This window comes from Xiphias gladius, chromosome 23, assembly GCF_016859285.1.
Source record: "Xiphias gladius isolate SHS-SW01 ecotype Sanya breed wild chromosome 23, ASM1685928v1, whole genome shotgun sequence".
Classification (NCBI taxonomy): domain Eukaryota; kingdom Metazoa; phylum Chordata; class Actinopteri; order Istiophoriformes; family Xiphiidae; genus Xiphias; species Xiphias gladius.
The window spans coordinates 23072623-23093563 of NC_053422.1; the positions used below are offsets into that span (position 1 = coordinate 23072623).

The 20941-nt window shown below is 42.0% G+C and overlaps 1 protein-coding gene across 1 annotated transcript; it reads left to right on the top strand.

Annotated features, from left to right (window-relative positions):
* Nucleotides 1-1823: 1823 nt before the first annotated feature.
* On the top strand, nucleotides 1824-15709 carry LOC120785394 (LON peptidase N-terminal domain and RING finger protein 3-like). The gene is given in 13 exon segments (XM_040120089.1): nucleotides 1824-1948; nucleotides 1950-2653; nucleotides 5802-5920; nucleotides 6054-6176; nucleotides 6661-6777; nucleotides 6885-7101; nucleotides 7197-7281; nucleotides 7966-8080; nucleotides 8542-8663; nucleotides 9165-9323; nucleotides 9429-9591; nucleotides 9794-9943; nucleotides 10137-15709. Coding segments are annotated over 13 exon segments (2280 nt in total). The 5' UTR covers nucleotides 1824-1901; the 3' UTR covers nucleotides 10296-15709.
* The last annotated feature ends 5232 nt before the right edge of the window (nucleotides 15710-20941 follow it).

Below are 20941 nucleotides of genomic sequence, written 5' to 3' on the forward strand. Positions count from 1 at the left end.
ACAAACAGTGCTAATTTTGACACTGGAAGAAATACTACTGGCAGGCTTCAGGTCACACTAATAATACCACGTGTACGAGTATCAGGACCATCTGGAGGACAGTTCCTTAACCGATCATTAAACTCTGACCTTAACGATAACCTACTTCTAATTCTAATCTCACAGGTAGTCTATGTATACACGCGTAAGATGCATACAGAACAATATACTGTCAAATAACTCAATTTTTTCTATACTTAAATTCCCCTTCACTCTTGGAGATTTCAGTATTATCATTATTATCATTAGCGGTACTAACACTATAGGTGACATTTACTCTATGGAGAGATTACGTTATAATACAGTCTCACTTTAACAGTATTCTCAACGTGTTAGGTAAGTTGTCATCCAGTTTGATTATTTGTCATTACGCAAGCACTTTTATGAAACAATGACTGGTTAAACTTCAAAGTTCTGGTGATCAACCGTTTGCCTCAACAGTTATCAAACCGACCCTGCCCTCTGGCAGTTTCACAGTCTGAGATGTCTGAGATGTCGCCTTGTCTGACACCAAAAAAAGTGATCCGAGGGTTAGAGATGGACTTCCTGAGCTGTCTAGTGGGCCGAGGGGCAACAGGGTGGAGTGAGTGAGTGGTAAGATGTTGGTTTACCCCCCAGTACCGACAGCTCTCTATGTTCCAACTCTGTGCCAGCAGTCTCTTAAGAGTGTTTGTGTTGCACCCAAGGACTTGCCAAAAATGCCCATGTGCAAAATCATTCAATCCCCCGGCCTCTCCAGGGGTGCTGCCCTCAAAGCTTTCATTATGCTCAAGCGGATGCCTATGTGCCATAACCTTTAGTATAGCTTTTCCAAAAATAAGTGCATTAAAATTCGATTTGATCAAAAAAGGAAAAATCTAACAGGTAACTCGGGAGGTAATAGGTAATAGCAGCAGCTATTTGCAGGTCGTGTCATTGCTGTTTTTTCTTGTGTAAGTAAATGAACTGGAAAAGGAAGTGAATGCCCGTAAGCGTCCACAGCTACGGGCTAATTATTGCACCATGTAACTTTTAAACAGCTGCCCCAGGTCAGTTTTGCAACCGAACCAGCAACTCCTTAGTCGTTGACTTCACCGAAAATGTTGCTTAAAAGACGTTACGTCACTTAAAGACCTCGCGAGGGGAACTGAAAACTCCCTTAAATCTCTCTTCATACAGGCTGATCAGGGGCTTGTGGGACTGCCGTAAAATACACCCACAACTGTGCGAGCGGCACCCATCTCTTCATAATGGCGTCCCCTCTGTAACAGCAGGGGGTGAAATAGACAGGCTAGTGATACGAGCACAGAATGAGACTGTCCCACCCCACGAAAGTTCCTTTGAGAAGGGTTTTTTTGTTTTGTTTGTTTTTTCCGGTTACATATGAGTTGATTCGTAAATGATGCTACATCCGCCCCCCTTGTAGGTGATGGGGAGCCCCAGTCCAGAGTAAGGAGAGGGGAAACCTGCGCTAAAATAGTCCTTATTCCAAGTTAATAACTTGGAGTAACCTCTAGGACGCTAATACCAGTATAATTCACTATTCGGTGGGCGACCGTCCGGCTCTGACGGTCCGCCACCTGGGCTCCCCGCGCCCGACCCCGCACGCAGGTCAGACGGGCTCCTGCCTCCTGTCCCCGTCGCTGAAACTGTTACATGGCAGATTTTGTTTTGTAAGAGTTTTTCGAAACTCGCCCAATGAGAACAGCTGGCGGGGATCACGTGACACAACTTTTACATAACATTTTTTTTTTTTTTCCCCCTCCGCTGCTCCATTGAGAATAATACCAGTGCTTCCTTGACCAGAGCATGAAGGCGCAGTGCAGTCGGTACTTCGGGGCAGCGGACACAGACATGAATGGCAGTGGGGCCATTGGCCAGGTATGCTCCTCACGGCTGAGCGGGTAGACTTCAGACAACCTGCTGGGTATGGGGACAGAGGGCGAGAGTATGCTGCAGCTCGCGGCGGAGGCTTTCCAGTCGAAAAACTTCGACCTGGCGGCGGATATCTACGAGTGCCAGCTAGCGGGTCTCGGGGATCCAGAGAGCCGACAGGAGCTGATGGTGAAGCGGGCGGACGCGCTCGCATTCGGCGGCAAATTCGCCGAAGCTTTCGACGTGTACCGGCAAGCCTCGGAGGTAGGGAGACTGAGACCCGTTCACCTGGCCAACCTCATCGAGTACCTGTCGGGTAGTATCAGGAGGCAGGACGGGGCTGACAGCCAGGGCAGCAGCCCGAGGACAGGAGGAGAGACAGAGGGGGGAGCGGCGGCGGCGGCTGCGGGACACGGTGTTGATGCTGCGGGTCGCGGGTACGCAGACTTCTCCTGCCGGATATGCCTCAGCTTTCTGTTCGAGCCCGTGACTCTGCCGTGCGGACACTGCTTCTGTAAAAAGTGTCTGGAGCGCGAGCGCAAGGAGAAGGGGCGACCGGTCATGTGCAAGGAGTGCAGGGCCAGCTCCAGAGTGGCTGACGTCCAGAGCTACAGGGTCAACGTGGTCCTCAGCAGCCTGCTGGCCAAGTGGTTCCCGAGCCTGCACCAGGCCGGCCGGCTGAGGCGGGAGGGCAACGGACTGTACGCCGAGAAGAGGATGGAAGCTGCGCTGGAGAAATACAACCAAGCCATACTGATAGGTAGGACAGCGAAGCGCCTACTGCTATTAAATGACAAACTTCAGTCATTTTATAGTGACTCAACAGAACAGGGTTTTATTACGAAAGCTGCAGTAGAAAAGTGTGTGACGGGGCTGCTATTCATGTTTATGCTACTTTAACTCCCATGCGTTCTGTCCTTGCTCTTCGGTGTGATGAGGTTTTTGCGCTGCGTTATAACACGTGAGGTGGCTTGCCGTGAAACAGCGAGGCGACAATAGCGAACGGGTCTTGGACACGACTCTTGAGTTTCAGCGGTGTTCCCCATGTGCCGCGGCGGCGGCTGGCTGCCCCTTCCGCTGGCGTCTGAAAGCCAGCCGTAGCGCCATGTGTTGGATAACAGGGTTATGTAGGGCTGGGCTAGTGGACCAAACATTGCGTAAGCACGTAACACCCCCCCCCCCACAAGCTCCCTCAGCTCCCTCAGCTCCCTCGTTGTGTAACGTCAGACCACGATCGAGGCGAATGTGGGTCAAGGGTATTACTGCAGGTCAACACAAGACGTGCCGGAGGTTTTATATAGGCAGGGGTTTGCGTGGCGATGGCACGGGTGAACGGGGACCCCCGGACCGGGGTTGTCAGTGGGGGAAAGGCCCCCCGCTGTGCACAAACGCAAACTCTAACCACATTCTCTGTAACCGAGTTTAGTTGAACGACCGGTGTGTATGAGACTCCGCGGTACTGTCGGCGGACTGTTGAGTCGGAGGGTCTCCTGCAGCCCAGGACGAAGTCTTTTACCACTGGGATATTTGACTTTACTGTGCTGCTCCGGGCTGTGTAAGCCTACAGTTACTCGTTTCACTGGCGGTCGATTCATCTGAGAAGTGTACCTCGGTTTCCCCTGGGGGTTCAATTAACAGACAATAGGAGCAACAGTTTGAATTGCACAGTGTGTGGGGGGGGGAATCAACCACACCGACATCTCTGCACAAGGGAGACCTCCAGTAGAGCATTTATCGCTCAGCTGCTGCAGTGGGGCCGCTCAGGGTGCCGTGGTAGCTCACACAGTGATAGATAAGGATGGAGTGTGTACCAGGGTGCTATTTAAAGTGATTTTGCATGTTAAGCAAAGGTGTTTTGATAGATACTGATTGACAAAGAATGACATAACGGTCTAATTTTGGAAGGACTGGCTTCAAACTGCACTGACCGTAGCCTATGTTGATCTTTGGTCTTTGGGGGGAGGGGGCACTGAAGGCCACATCAACTGTATCCCTCTGACTCATTTTTGGTTATTAAGTAAAGACACAAATTCCTACTTGCATAACTGAAGCATTTATGCAAATCAGTCCGTGAGCTGAATCTCAGCAAAGTAAAAAATGGGCAGCACTTGTGCTTGCAGAATCTGTTCTATACGTTCCCCTAATCATAAATATATTTTATAGAAATAAATATTTGATGCCCCTTCAGAAGGTCCGGTCACCCGCTCAGTGTCTGAACTAGGCAGCGTGTGTGTGTGTATATATGTGTGTGTGTGTGTGTGTGCTATGCATTTATTGCATTACTTAAAAAAAATCTTTGCTCACCCTCATGTGTGGGGATTCTGCTTACAAGCGGGGGAAAAAATGGTCCCCACAGGGTCAACATCTTATTTTAGATTGAAGACTTAATGTTAGAGTTGGATCTAGGTTAAGATTGGGCTGAAGGGTGTGTTTAGGCATGTAGCAGTTATAGTCAAGGGATGAGATGAGCCTCCAGGAAATTTATGTAAATCATTACAACGTCCTCCGACTTATAATTAGCACAGATCTGTGTGTGTGTCTGTGCGTGCATGTGCGGGCGTGCGTGTGTGTTTGTGTGCTTAACACAGGCATGTGTAACAAAGATGTTTTGTTGCAAATAAGCACTGTGCTAAACAATGGTTCTCCTGTCCTACTTTGATTACTATTCTACCACATACTGGCTGCGGATTAACATTACAACCTACATTTTACTTACTGTCTTTTACAATGTCATGTAAAATAATCCCTTTTGCTTGTGGCATCTCCTGTATTTCCATTTCTGCTTTTCACCAAATCCTTGAATGATTTAGTACCTGTGTCTGGTCAGAAGCCTTTAAAATATCCCCCTCTGATTTCCATAGGCCTAACTGCGACATTTGCGTAAGTTTTTGTAGTTATGAAACCTGGAATCTGGGTGACCTTGATAGTGCTGCATGGTTTTGTAAGGCAGCATTTTTTCTTCATGACACATTTTGTAATGAGGAATCTGATCCAATTTAAAAATTCCTTTTGTCATATAACTTGAAACCTGTAAAGTCAGATTTTTCTGACACAATTTAAAAAAACAAAACAAAAAAAAAAAAAAAAACAGAGGTGGCCATGGATTTCTTTTTTAAATATTCTGCAGTAGGTTGTGAGACAGTTGCTTTAGTATAGGGGTCATTAATCTTACTGCTTATGTAAAGGTTGTAAGCTGAACAGTTTGTCCAATAATTGATCAGCTGATTGACAGAGAACTATTTTATAACAGTTCTGATATAGATGAATTGTTTAAGTCATTTATTGAGCAAAAATCCCAAACATTCTCAGGTTTCCTCTGGTTTTCTCTATTTAATGTCTTATTTGTAAAAACCCAAAGAAGTCGGTTTGTTAAGTCATGATGGTTTTTTCAATCTTGAAAATTTTCTAAGAGTACGTCCAGTGAAGAAATCACCAGTTTTCAGCCCGTTTTTTAAATGTAGTATCCATCTTGTAGGACATGAAATCCAGATCATACGCTAAGATTCTTATCATTTTATAAGGTTCTTTGGACTGGTTTTCTGAGACCACATGAAACCAGGTTCTGAGTGACGTCTCTATCTATGGGTTAGCCTCCTTTATTAGACATTGTTAGACACTGTTGTCTATTATAGTTTGCAGTGAAATATCACTATATGTTTGGCTTTCGTGGTCTTTCCACTTAGCTGTGGAGGAGGGATTACACATGTTTACTCAAAGTCTTTAAAACAAGTAATTTTAAGCACACCACCTCGGGCTGACATTTTTCCCATTTTCTGATGTTTTATACAAAAACTAATGATTAAAGGATCTATCAAAAAAATATTAGTTGATCATGAAAAACAAAAACGCACCAACCAACCTACTACCTACCTACCTAACTGTCTCACTAACCCTCCTCTCCTCCTCAGCACCCATGGACCATATACTGTTCAGCAATCGCTCCCAGATCCACTCCAGTCTGAAACACTATGAAAAGGCTCTGAGAGACGCAGAGATGGCCTGCAGACTCGAGCCCCACTGGTCCAAGGTATGGCTACATACGAGATGCTGCTTCATTTTTTCAGCATAATAAACAGATATGTGACAAGCAACTAATGTAAGTAAAATGTAAAAATCAACCATCTTGTCAGAAAGGCAATGCATCTTCCCCCTGCCTACAGGGTCATGTTCGTAAGGCCCAGGCCCTGGTGTCGTTGGGCCGGACGGAGGAAGCTCTGAAAGAGTACCTGGTCTGTCTGTCCATGGAGCGTGACTGCAGACTGGCCAAGACTGAGACTCACAAGGTAAATCCGACATGACTAGTACTGGGCAGCCAGAGATTCACATGTATTTCTAATAAATTCCTTCCCGCTTTAAAAGACCTCTATTGTTTTTTACCAGTTTTACTGCATTTCGGTCTGCAAACAGAGTCGGCCTTGTTATAAGATGATGCACATCTGTATACATTGATATATGTTGAAATAGTGGCAGCCTGCACACTGGTCAGACATTACCCTTTGCACTTCATAAAAAGAGCAATACTAGAGAGAAAGTTCTTCACTGTTTTATTAGTGGAAGTGTCGTTAAATATATACAAAGGGGAAAAGATAATTAGATTGGCTGACAACTTATTTTATAATAAATGTTGCGCTCCAATGAGTCCCACAGTCTCTACTATAAAGTAATTTGTTGTTTCTTTCTGTTTTGTGCAAAAAATGTGACACGGTACACTGCACCAATCTAAAAAAACACAGAATAATAACATCATTGTTTGGTGTCTCTTCTCAGCTCCTCAGTCATCTCCTGGCTCCAGTCACAGATCAGGTCCCTGAACACATCTCAGACCACTCCAGCATACTGTCTTCCAGAGCACACATCAAATACAGCATCCGTGCTGCCTTTCAGGTAAGAGACTCTCACCTCTCGTGGTCAGCTCAGTCGAAATAAAGCAAGATACTGAGGGGCCGGTCGGGTTTCATTATCATCTCCTTCCACCCTTTTCTCTCTCTCAGACTTTAAATCCCAGCTTGCTGTCATCAGAATCCAGTCTTGCCTCCACTCCTCCTGCAGCTGAGAGGTCAGAGGGCAGTGAGCTCAAAGGTCAGGGAAAGCCTGAGGCCGGGAGGCCGGACCACTGTTTCCTCCTCAAACGGAAACGAAGGAGCACAGAGGAGGATGTGGAGGAGGGAGGACAAGAGAGGAGCGACGATCGCAAGAGATCCAGATCCGGTGAGCTTTTTGAGTTTGTGCACAAACATGCATGTGCGCTCTCTCCATTAGCAGCATTTGTGTCTTATATATTGTCCGATATTCTCTCCATCCAGAGCCAGCAGTGGTGTCCGATTCATTGAGCTCTGCGGTCGGTGATGTCCTGGACCCGACAGATCTGGAGTGTTCTCTTTGTATGAGGTGCGATTTGCTTTACAGCTTGATTCAGAACTAAAACTGTATTAGCAGGCGTACAACATGCAATAAATCAATAAGCAGTTGTGTAATGTGTGCTAAACCACAACTCACAGTTATATAGCCTCTAATGAAATTAAGTAATATACAGTTGCTTTTTGGACATTCTGTAGATATATAGAAAATACAGCCTGTAAGAGGGGGAAAAAAACTTTGTCTTGACTAGTGTTGGGCCAGACTACACCAAGAGACAACCTGTACTTTGACCAAAAAAAACTAAAGGTCTTATTACTGGCTTTTACCAAAGCTTTCAACCATATATGGAAATCATCTTCAGCTGGTGAGGTCTGCTCAATTTTCATGTTGTGGCCTAAGTGTGGAACTTCGGGATTGTAACAATCCCGTAACAGTGCTTATGGGATTGTAACCATTGTTTCTGTCCAGTGATGGTATTTGGCTCTGGAAAAAACTAGCAAGTGGACCCTGAGTTAAGATTTATTTTTGCCAAACTACTTTTTCCAAAAAGAAGATCATACAAAGTTTGTGTTTCTCCTGGTCGTGAAAACTTAACTGTGAAGATAAAAAAAGTACAGTACAAAACCAGGTTTGTTTATTGGCAGTTGAGTTTAGTGTATCTTGCGCTCCTACGTCACCGCTTTAACAAAGTGTGTCTGTGTGTTTCCCACCCAGGCTGTTCTATGAGCCAGTGACAACACCGTGTGGTCACACCTTCTGTCTTCAGTGTCTGGAGAGATGTCTGGACCACAACCCAAAGTGTCCACTCTGTAAAGAAGAGCTGTCTGAGGTACGAGGTGTAATACTCACCCAGAGCGTTACAACAAACATCATTCGGTGTGATCGAAGCTCAGTCATTGATCCAGACTTCTCTGGATCGATGAGTACAGAGTAACGATACAATTAAAAATCATGACTGCGTGAAGCGTTTTTATGTAAGGTAACATGACGCCAGTGATCGCTTCGGAGCTATGAAATAAAGTTACTGAACAAATGTAACTGATAAATAACAAATGTTATAATGACATTGGTGCAGAAACTGTGTTTAACTTGTATCGGTTATGTCAAGCCGATACTCGACTGATTAATGAGGTCACTATTGGCGCCGATACAGCGTATCCGATTGGTGCATCCCTCTGCATCTCGAGCTGGCCTTAACATGGCTGTCATTGAAAACTGTTTGAGTCAAACTCCGTATTTCAATCCTTCTGCTACTATTAACATATTTCTAACAATATCTCTCCTCTCCAGTACCTGGTCCAGAGGCAGTACTGTAAGACAGTGATAATGGAGAACCTGATATCTAAGTATCTTCCTTCTGAGCTCACGGAAAGACAGAAAATCCACCAGGAGGAGATGGCGGAGCTCTCCAAGTGAGTTTGTGTCCCTTTCCGCTCTTCTCCGCTGTCTTACTATCAGGCCTTACTTACGCTTTGCTCTATTTTGTCTATTTTTTCTCATCAAATCTGTTCCCCTAAATTATGGCTTGCGTCCGACATAACCACTCTCTATGTGAATATCCTCTTATGTTGTTTGACCTACTGACCTGCAACACATAACACACATGTCTGACACACTGACCTCTGAGCGTACGTCAAGTCAGGCATCAGGTATCACTTCCCTGGAGGCCGAGGCAAACTTGTGTCTCCAGTGAATAATGGCTCTTAAAATGGAGCAGAACTGATTCACTCTCATAGACATTTTGCCTTCAGTTCAGTTGTGATTAGTGATGCAGGTGGAGCTAACCCAGTTGTTTTTGAATTATAGGTGTTAACGTTCCCATTTCTCATTCATGTTAGAATGTTATATTTCCTTGAACTATGCTGTTCACTACATTAAACACATTCTTCTTTATGATCTCTTCCTCTCTTAAGTCTTAACAAGAATGTGCCTATATTCGTGTGCACCATGGCCTTCCCCACTGTGCCGTGTCCTCTCCATATCTTCGAGCCCTGCTACAGACTGATGATTCGCCGATGCATGGAGACAGGAACCAACTGCTTTGGCATGTGTCTGGCAGACAACCTCAAGGGGTCAGTGCTAGGATAGTGAATGCATGTGCTCGGTTATGTGTTTAATAATGCGAGTGTTAGAGTATATATGTCCAGGAAGTGTAATATTGTGCCTCTTGTCTCCAGGTTTGTGAACTACGGTTGCCTGTTGGAGATCCGTGACGTGAAGTTCTTCTCAGACGGGCGTTCAGTGGTGGACACCATCGGCAGACGGAGATTTAAAGTCATTCAGCACAGGGAGAGGGATGGATACAATACAGCTGATATAGAGTACCTGGAGGATGTTAAGGTATGAGGGTGTGGAGGTTGTGGGTGGAGAGAGAGAAAGTGGAAAGAGAGGACAGCAGGGAGGACTGGGCAGCAAGGGAGCTTAAGAGGAGCTGGGAGACGTGGTAGAGTTAGCCAGAGAGGAATGGTGTCACCGGGGAAAAGAGAATTACCAGAAGCTGTTTTTAACTCAAAAGTGTGTGTGTGTTTGTGTGCGTGTGTAGGTGGAGGGCGTAGCAGAGCGTGAGCTGCAGTCTCTGCACGATGCTGTGTATGACCAGGCCCTGGTGTGGGTCAACTCCCTGAAGGCTGAGCAGAAGGAACGCATTGAGGGACACTTTGGACCCATGCCTGAGAAAGACTTGGAACTCCAGGTACAATACACACACACACACACACACACACACACACACACACACACACACACACACACACACAGAATCTACAAAGTCACTTTTTTTGCTCTTATGAGAATAAGACTTTAAAGACCTTTTTAAAGTTATTTCCACTTCATTTTGTCTTCAAACCCCTCCTACACACTGTCTTACTGTGTCTGTCTCCTCTCAGGCCTGTCCTAACGGTCCATCATGGTGTTGGTGGCTGTTAGCCGTTCTTCCGTTAGAGGGCCGAGCCCAGCTGCCGTTCCTGGCCCTCACCTCTCTGAAAGATCGCCTCAGCGGTATTCGCAAGGTGCTGCTTTTCATGGCCCACAGCAGGCATCGGTGACACACTCTCCACAAGCATTCACCCACCTGGGAAATGCAGTAACCACCTTCCTTGCACACCCCTCGCCCCAAAGCAGCAGTTGACCTGTTGTTCCTCCTTTTGATGCACAAAGAACTGACATTAAATATTGTTGCACCCTTCCTGTTGTAACGCCGTCCGTTTCAGAAGGCAGCGCTTGATTTCATCTACACATCAACAGCAAACAAAGTTAATATACATCTGAATAAATATATATCTTCCAAAACCAACCATGCAGACCTGCAGACTTAAGCTACAGTCTGACAGGAGGGGAAGTGTCTACATTTGGGTTTCAACAGAATCACTAGCTTCCATTTGATGTCATTGTAATAGTGTTAATGCAAACAAGCTAAGTATATGTTTTTGTCTAACATCTCTATGTGTGCAGCAACAAGCTGTTGTGCTGAAATGTCTTCATCTGTCCATGCTCCACTGTTGCCTTTCTGGCCCTCCTCCATTTTTGTAGTTCTCTGCTCTTCCTCTTGCATTCATGACAAGTGTGGAATGACACCACCAAAAAGACAAAACAAAAATGACAAAAAAAAGTGTGAGTAATCTGAATGCATCCTTGCATTCTCAAATCGTAGAGTAATTTCTCCTCCAAAAAAAACGAGCTCTCTGTCTGGACGTAGCTTTAAAGCAGAGATGAAGCAAATTCCCCAGTTCAGAATCCTACCTAGTGCAAGTGGCAACTGCCATTAATTCAACCAATCAGGGTCCCCATCCTGTATGTCTTTAAATGTACATGTAAATTCTGCAAGAGACCAAACTATGAATTTACTTTCTTGTGTAAATGCACTCACTACAGTTGAGGGTATAATGATAATAATACCGATTAGATATGATTGATTAGATATGATTGATTGCAGTGATTGAAACTTTCATCTGGGAAAATTTACAGATAAATCTGTGTGTTTACTGTTTTACTTTAACAATAATTATTCTGTCTTCCTCCTTTCCCTTTATTCCTTACATTTCTCTCTCTCATCCATGTGAATAACAGCGGACTGAACCTTTACATTGGTGTGCTTTAAGGCTCGTGTTCTTGTGTTTAAGTCATCCATTTTTAAAAGATTTGTTGGATTTTTATTTTCCATTATTTATTTTTATCATTATTTATGCATGCAGTGACATTGTTTACATTTCACAGAGACAGATGCTGAGGTACTCAGTTTGCGAAAGCTTTTTTTTTTTTTTAACTTAACATCTGACCCCAAACATCTGCAATAATTACCTACTAACTCTGGGGAAAAAGCCGAAAGGTTTAAAGATCACTCACAAAAACACCATTTGCACAAAAACACCATTTGCACAATCAAGAAAAACTGAAGAATCTCTGGAAACTTGGGTTGATGGCAGACCTCCTCCCTATTTTTAGATCACCGGAGACCCAATTCTCTATAGTATTTATATTAGCCTGTCATCATCCGAGCTATGGTGACTTAAACATATTTGGATTCCCCCGCTGTCAGCAGCCTCTCTGTGGCTGAGATATTTGTAAAGCATGCAGTGCAGCAAGAAGTCCTAACAAAGATCTGGATTTCTGATACCATTATCTCCTAAGTGTATTTATTCAGTATTTATTCTGACTTATTTTTGCACTTCCACTTTAAGTAAGGGAAAGAAACAGAGCAGTCAGGCTTCAGTATATTTATTTCCTCCATGGCAGGAGTCAGAATGCTTAAGTAGTTGGATTACCACAGAATAAAGTTAAATCTTCTGATGGTTAAACTGGTCCCTAAGTGCACACCTATTTGCAGCTCCTAAAGCATGACTGCTAAACATCGCCGTTCATTTGAGTGTGACTGATGCTATGCTATTAGTAAAGGATAGTGCCTTTCTATCCACAGAAAAACATGGCGTGGAACTATTTAATGTGTAAATGATCTAAATACCAGGTTCATTTTAAGCTTCATTTTACCCCTTAAATGGAAACTTGGTCATTCAAAACATAATTTTCAAAGAAAGGAAATAACTATGTATGGAACGGAAACAAAGGAAACATATTTTTAAGAATACCCACAAACATATTTTTAGAAAAATATGTTGTCTAAAAAATATTGAGGCCTTGATGATGTCTGTGACATGACTGTTTTTACATGGCAAAAGCTTCATATCCCTGAAAAATGCAGGAGATTATTGAGCTTAGCCTTCAAAATCTTTTATTTTATATAGATGTGTTAGATTTTACATGTTTCTATGTCAATCAGGTTCTTTGTATTTTATAATTTCCTTCACTCTCTGGTGTACTTGTCTCTCCTCATTTCATGTGTAATACTACAGGGAGTGTCATGTCAAATTGTCCACATTTTTTATTTTGTTTTGAAAGGGCCAAAGCCATGCCATGCTGAAAAAAAAAGAGGACTGATAAAGTGTAATACCACAATCTTTTAATATTTTCCCAAAATAATTTGTTGATATTGAATTCATGCATTATTTGAGTTTTCCACCACCATCAAATGGTTGTAATATGACATGAAATCAAACAGCAATACTGTATCAAGTACTATATACAGTATATGGGATTATATTTTATTATGTAATGACCCAGGTCTTAAATACTGTTGTTTAAAGAGGCATTTGTACTAACAAACAAGTACTGGAAAAACCAATAATACATACAATAATTACCCCAGTAATGTCTGCTATTATCGTAATTGATTACCACTAAAAATTTTATGATTAGTAAACTCAAACTAGGCAAAAAAGGGAAAAGCCATCAATCAAATATAATCAAACCTCCACTATACAAGCATATTACATAGATATCTCGAATTCAGAGGTAGATATATTTCCCGTTGGTCATGAAGAGGTAAAGGGAAAATCCACCTAAAATAAAATCACATATGCTATCCTTGTTATTTTTTACAATTTTTGAGCATGAGTAAAATCACAGATGAGCCAGTGTTTTCTTTATTTCCTCATATGAAAGAGTTGTGTATAAAGTTGAAGCATGTGAATTACTTTATATTTGTGGCTGCAGTTTTAGTGCCTTAAGTTAGACTTCTTCTATTTTACTTTGATGTATTTAAAATGCAGTGGCATCTAGGGTAAATATAGTGTGCGATAACCTGGGGTTCTTTAAATAACATCCTAAGATAATAATTATATTTGTTTGTCGCATTCATTTGAAACAGATCCCACCCTAACTACTACTACTACTACTACTACTACTACTACTACTACTACTAAGTAATCCAAAATGTTAGTATCACATACCGCCAACAGCAGCAGCCGTCACTTTGAATTCATCTATTGTAAATGACAGTGTATTATTTTTTGCTTCCCATGGTACCATAAGAAAACATTGTAATTGTTCTTTGTGAACAATGAAACTGCAAAATTTAACAGCCACTGCTTCCGCTTAGAAGAGTTAGGTGTTGAATACTTCACCCATAACCCTATATGATTATCACTTTCATTTCTGGCAAAAAAATGGTTCAAAGTCAGTCATTTAAAAAAGCAAAAGATCTAAAATATCATAACTTTCTACTCCTAAAAGCTCATTTGACTTTAATGAACAGTTTGACATTTTGGGAAATAAGCTTAGTTTCTTTTCTCAGCAAGAGTTAGATGAGATGATCAATACCACTTCATGTCTGTATGTTAAATACAAAGCTAGTTGTTAGCCCAGCACAACAACTTGTTGCTATTACATTTTGGTTTATGTAAGGATTAACGAAATGTGATATAACATGGTACTTAATGTGCTTTAAGCGTGCTGGTAGCCATATTCTCGAAATAGCAGTTTACCCTGCTTCCAGTGTTTATCCAAAACTACATGAGCTAATTGACTCAAGCTCCAAAGGACAGACAAGAGAGTGGTAACCAACAGCCGGTTAGCTTAGCTTAACACGTAACCCCCAATAAAACCACGATTTGTCATTTTAGCAATTTGTTTTTCAATAGATTTTTTGAGGTGCTGGTAAGTTAATATTTAGACAGAGCTAGGATTCCTGTTTCCCCTTCTTCCATTCTTTATTCCAAATTTAAGCTAACCTGCTGCTGGCTCCAGCTTCCTATTTAGCATGCAAACATCAGAGTGGTATCAATCTTCTTAGGTAACTCTCGGCAAGTAAATCTGTAAGTGTATTTCCCAAAACTATGCCAAACTATGCTTTAATTAGACTGACTGGATGTATGTGATTTGTGTTAATTAGGCAACACCACAGGTTATAAGATACAACCCAGTTGGAATATGAGTACATTGGCATTGGTCCTGGAGTGAGCTATTGAATCCTTAAAGGTCAGGATGGGTCTAACCTGCTTTTACAGGTTGATGGGAACATTCTGATATCCTGTAGCACTCAAAACTCATGTTAACTGCGATCATGCTAACAAACTGCCACTGACACGAAAATGTCCTCCAACCTCCACACACACTTCCTGTAAGATGTAGGTTTGTGCTCGGTAATGGTTAATAGTTTCAACACTTCCAGTTTGTTCAGTGACTGCAGCTAATAACAGCAATGCAGCTGTGGAAGAAGTTGGATCTTTTTTTGATGTTTTTTCATCCAGCTATGCAACAACAGTAGAGGATTAGGCTCAGAATTCCATTAACCTTTTGAAGAAGCGTAACTACCTCTGGTACCCTCCTCGAGCACTTCCACAAAGAGAGACACAATAACAATGCTTCCAAATTTCATTCTTTTCCTGTTATTGTAGTTTAGTCTGTGTTTAAAGTGAAACATTCAGAGTCTAAGGAAATAAATCACCAGTGTCCCTTCAGTGCTCTGAAATGTACATTTTAAAAAAGTTGTGCCCATGATAAAATGCACCATAGTCAACACCTCACATTTATGAGATGTCACCTTTCAACTAAAACTGCAAAGCTGTAAATTCTTGATTTCTTTGTGATATGTTTGTTGCTGATCCCAAATATTTGAATTATTTGAAGGAGTGCTTGATTTATCTTCCCAGGCAAATTGAAAAGCCCCCTAGAATCATAGTCAATGACCTTTTTAGGCTTCTATTTAAGTGAGTTGACTAAACCACATCTGATTTACAGCATTGGTCTCTCGCCCTGGCTAAACCTTCTCTGACTTAACATTCTTGCTTTTTTGACTATTTAGCCTCTAAAAATCTTCATGTCTTAAAAAAGAAGCTTCACCAGGCGCTCCTCGCAATTTCAAATATTTGCACTGACCTCATTTACTACATTGCCTGATTCTTTCAAAGGTTGTTAAACTCCTGTAGAACTCCATGGCCTCTAAATGTGGCCGGGTGAATTCGCACAAGATGAATGTATGTATGTCTTGACATCTCCGATGTTTTCTGTACACGTCTGTTTTTGATAGTAAAACTTTAGTATGCATTACTTTTGCAAAAGTACAGTCTGAAGCTACATCTTGTGAATAAACCAAAAGGATTGTGTTCTTGATCCCGCATGGGATCTCAGACACGCCGGACTGGACGAGAGTCTGACATCTCCTTTGTCTGTGTTCTTCAGGGTTGGGTGTGTAGCAGTTCAGATTACCGGTCACATCATTGAGTTTGCGTTCAATAATTCACAAAATGAATCAGCTCCTTTATCTCATCTGATTACTTTCAAACAACAACAGCCTACGATGTGACTGAAGCAAGATGAGTCAGCGTTTTCAATGACTTTTTTTTTTTGTTACAGCCTCCAGTTTTGGTGATTTTTATGCAAGTAAAATGTATATTATGTTATACAGTATATAACATATAACTATGGAGTTAGAGACTAGAGTTGATTAACTTACTGTTTCCTAGCTTAGCTGGCATTAAATAGTTATAGTACATAACTGCTCATAAAACAATAGCTTCTTCTTAGATTCCTGTTTTCTTTCTAAGAATGAAGCAACAGCCAACATCTAGTTCATGTAGCTCAGCGTGAAGTGGGGCTGAACGGCTAGCCTGGCTCTGTCCAAAGGATAGATGTTAGTTTCATCCACACAAAAAGCACAGTCCCTATGCTCAGCAAAGTTAAGCTTCTGTTGGCCCTAGCTTTGTATTTCGCTTACCAAGGCTGGAGAAGTTTCATTCTTCTCATCCAACTCTCAGCAAGAAAGTGAATAACTGTATTTCCTAAATGTCAATATCAAAACTGGCTCTCCAGATGTCAGCTATAGTTTTAGTTGGGAGTTTTACTCCAGAGCGACCTAAACCTGATGCAAGCATCTTCTGCCAGTTTCCTTTACTCCAATTTCCCCTTAAGTAGTTTTGAAAAAAAAAATGTTTTCACTCCACTCTGTCCGACAGTATCACATATAAATTCTATCAGATTGATCTAGCTCTTCATTGAAGCCATATGTTTCTCACTATGATATATAAAACCCAAGACTCAGTGTTTCTTATGGCGGCACCATTTTTATCAAATGCAAATAGTCTAAAAACTCCTCCCGATATATTTGGTATCTTCAGAACCCTTTGGATCCGCACTACATTTTTAAATAAAGTTTTGTGGGTTTGAACAATGTTCAGTATGCACTTGTATAGACAGTCCTGCAAGTGGGTCATTGGGTTTAAAGAGGTTAAATAATGTAGCTGCAGAGAGGGAGAGAAGAGGAGTGAAGTAGGATAACATTTCAAGTTGATCGAGGTTAGTGAGATAATATGCAACAGTGGCTCATACGGTCACAAGTTGGCAATGTGACCGGGGTTGTTGCATTCCAGAAGTCATGTTATATACTAGGTAGCTAGTAACTCGTGTGAAGGATTTTAAAGTGGAATTACTCTTCGACACCATTTCAGATTATTAGGTTAGTCGTCATAGGGACAGTAGGCAGAATAAAATACTTTAGGCAAGGAGGTTGCAGCCTAAACCCATGGTTGATACACTCAGTCTGCACTTGCCCCACAAAACCGATTTGGGTCAAAAGAACATTCCTCTGAAGTAGAGGGTCTTTGGATGACAATTCTGAAACCACTGATGGACACAAGCAGAGTAGTTCGAGGAGAAAGAGGGTGGAGGGCTGGTGGTTTGCGTGCATATGCGTGTGTGGGGATAAGCAAGACAGAACAAAAAAGTGTTTGTTGAAGAGAACAAAACTGACACTTGGAGTAAACGTTAATGATGGAGAGAGAATGTGGAAAGAAATCTTGCATGTGGATTTGGAGCGAGAGAGGGTTCAAGCGTTTCAATTTTAAACCAGGGACAGTGACAGCTTGTCTCCACAAATACATACGTCTCTAATATGTTTGAGCTCTGCACTCACAGTATAAATATACGGACTGTTAGTGTTCAGCTAAGCGACAGAGACATAGAGTGTGGGGGGGGGGCTGGACACACAGGAAGACAGACAGTTTATGCAAGCCACGTAGCAATGTAGGTCTCTCAGTCAGAGTTAGAAACTTAAAAAACAGAAAGAAAAACGAGACAAAAACTATCAGCAAAAGAGAGTTGGAGGGCAAATGTTACGCTACATGGAGGAAAGAGCAGTGTCTCCTCCCCTCACTGGCCCCCTCTGTATTTGTTGCTCTTCAGTATAATTACACTGCAGATTAGCCAGTTTAGCTCACTGCAGTCCCATAAGGACACTAGAGGCTTGAAGGCCTACTTACGCCAGTCCTCATATCTCTAAATATAGAGGCATAGAATCTTTGATGAGACGAACATATTGCATACTGTAAATTTCCTTCAAAGCATCCACTTGGTGTGGAGTGTTTATGTACATTTATTAGTGCTTACCATGGACTAGACTCACTCAAGTGCACTGGTCCACTTTCATGGATAGACAGGTTGTTGGAAAATCACTCAACCACAAACCATTATAAATCGGGACTTGATGCTAAAAACAAATTATGTGTTAAGGATGATTTAATGCCTAAATTAAAACAAATTAAGCAAACAAAAAATATACATATATACACTGTATTATGGATTTCCTTTTTATGTATGCACTAACCATGTCATAATTAAATGGAAAACATACGTCAAAAGGACAATTATTTATCTTTTTTGTCTCTTATTACTGAATGAATTGTTTTTCATTGTGACATGACTTTTTCAAACCAGATTAAACACAATACAGAAAACAATGAAGAGTTATATTGCATTTCAGTGTTGTTCCAGCAAAAATTACAAAGAGCCAGCTATCCAGTCACAGTCCGTGTGCTGAGCCATGGGCCGAGCTTATCGTCACTGACACGAGCTATTGGCAGCCATGACGTGAAAAACACATCACAATTGTTTTTCCTTTAATTTTGTTGTTTGATTGTTTTAATTTAGGCATTTTAAATCTTCCATAATTTTCAACTAGACAAGTATACTTTTTTTTTCAGAATCACCTCTGACAAAAACAGGCAAAGAGAAAGCACAGGCAAAGATATCAATGATGTGTGAAGAAAAATCATATTATCTATTAACTGTTACCACTGACAGTGATACTGTATATGACGTGGTTCAAACTAGCTCCACCTCCAGCAGCTACAACAGTAACATGCTGCTACACACTGATGCTTCAGTATTGATCATCTAATAAGATATCAGTCAGTGACCTAACCGGTACTTTTACTTTACTACTTAGACTCCATTTTACTGCTAATACTTATATACTTTTACTTAAGTAGGATTTTTCATGCAGGACTTTTACTTGTAATGGAGTATTGTTACATTGCTGTATTGGTACATTTACTTAAGTAAAGGATCTGAATACTTCTTGCACCACTGCTGGCTTGCCATTCAGATTCATATCCCTCGATCTGCATCTGAGTCCAGCAGCTACTGTACCATCATTATCTAGAATTAGCTAAAATAAATGAAATGTCTACACAAAAAAACAGCATTTAAATGTTAACATAAGATGACATACCTACATATTGGTCTTTCTTTTCCTCCGCCTCTTTTCTCCATTTTCGTTTACGTACTAGACTTGGACTGAGTGATGCAAATGCGCATCAAACCGTACCTGTCCTCCCCCACTGTCGGTGCGCGCAGTACAATTGCAGTGCAGGGCAGATGAAAACTTGTGAGGAGCAGCAGAGTTTATTCCGTCATGTTGTCAACTCGTGACTGGCAGTTCAGGGGGCGCAGGACGTTTATTGTTGTAATTAAAAGGCTTTTTTTGTTGATAATGCTGTTACTGTAACCATGGTTAATAACATTATGTTAGAGGCATTCTCGTGCCGCAGCCCTTTTCATTCTGCCCCCTAGGCAACCAATATGTTGCTAATGCCAGGAGCCGGCCTCGCCAGCCAGTGTTGCCATCGGTGTGTTAATTGAAATTCAGCGTCATGGTGGTGACAGTAGACTCTCTCTGGATCAGATGATCAGCTATAATGTCAAACAGTTTGAGAATCCGACCTCACCCAGTACAGGGTCGCTCCGGTTTGTACAGAGGTCAGTGAGGTCAGGCCAGTCGGGCCGAACCCAGAGCAGAGTGTCTGTTTTGCTGCTGGGTTTCCTGTGGAAGTTCAGCTTGTCCTCCGCTAATTAGCACTAAACACAAACTAGCCTACAGCTGAGGCTGATGGGAATTTCATTAGTTTTCCAGGTATTAAAGTATTGGCCAAATTTTGGCACTATGGTGGCACTAGAGAAAAATTTAGGGGATCACCAAAGTTACTGCAATTTATTCTGAGGGGGACATGAATGTATGTACCAAATATAATGGCAATCTGTCCAAAAGGTACCGAAAAACTTCGCAGATAGCCACAGATGGCGCTACGGAAAAGGTCAGGGGATCCCCAAAGTCTTTAAGGTTCATCATCTGGGGGTGAATATCTGCAGAAAATTACACATAAATCAATCTAATAGTTGTTGAGATATTTCGGTCTGGATTAAAGTGGTGGCCTGACAGGCTGGCAACTATAGCTGAAGCGTAGCTAACAATTAATCAGCGAACTTCGACAAATGATATAGAGCGACACCAGTAGATAAAATGTCTAAATTGCCTTTACTCTGTCTGTATCTTACAGAGTTCGTGTCGCAGAATCAAGCCTGTTTGGTGGTTGCTGTTGAGAGTTATATTCATCACTCACTCACAGGACACAGAAATGCTAACAACTGATGCTGAATATACTGTAATGTCTGATAGAAATATTTTCAGACGGGGGACTGGTTTAGTATTGAATTTATTTCAACGCAGACTTAGGAGAACTGCAACTACTTTTAACGTCAATGAGACTTTTTCACAGCAGGACTGTTAACTTTTATGTGTATGCGTGTCTTGAAAAAGTTTTAGTTACCCTAGTGCCCGTGGTCATCATCATCACCCCCCTCTTCTCTCCTCATCTTCTCACCTCTGTGCTTCATTCTTGCCAAGTTTGTTGGTTATGTAACCTGTAAATGAGAAGGTCAGCACCCAGCAGTCATCATCGCCATGGATACCTGGCACGGACACACACACATTGTGCATCTTGGCAGGTCCACTTTGGAGCCGCACATGTGTGTGTGTGTGTGTGTGTGTGTGTCCGTGTGTGTATGAGATGCAGTGTATCAAAAGTAGGGCAACAACGACGTTACCTAACTCACCCAGAAAAGACATCTGGGGAGTTTAAGCAGAACTCTCACTGATAACAGCTTCCTGTGTATACACGCGCACACACACACGCACACACACATGCGCACACACACGGACAGGCCATCAATCACGCACATGCAAACATTTGGCTCAAATTCTAGGCACACAAGCAGAAAGTCACATAAGCACAAACGGAAAGTATAC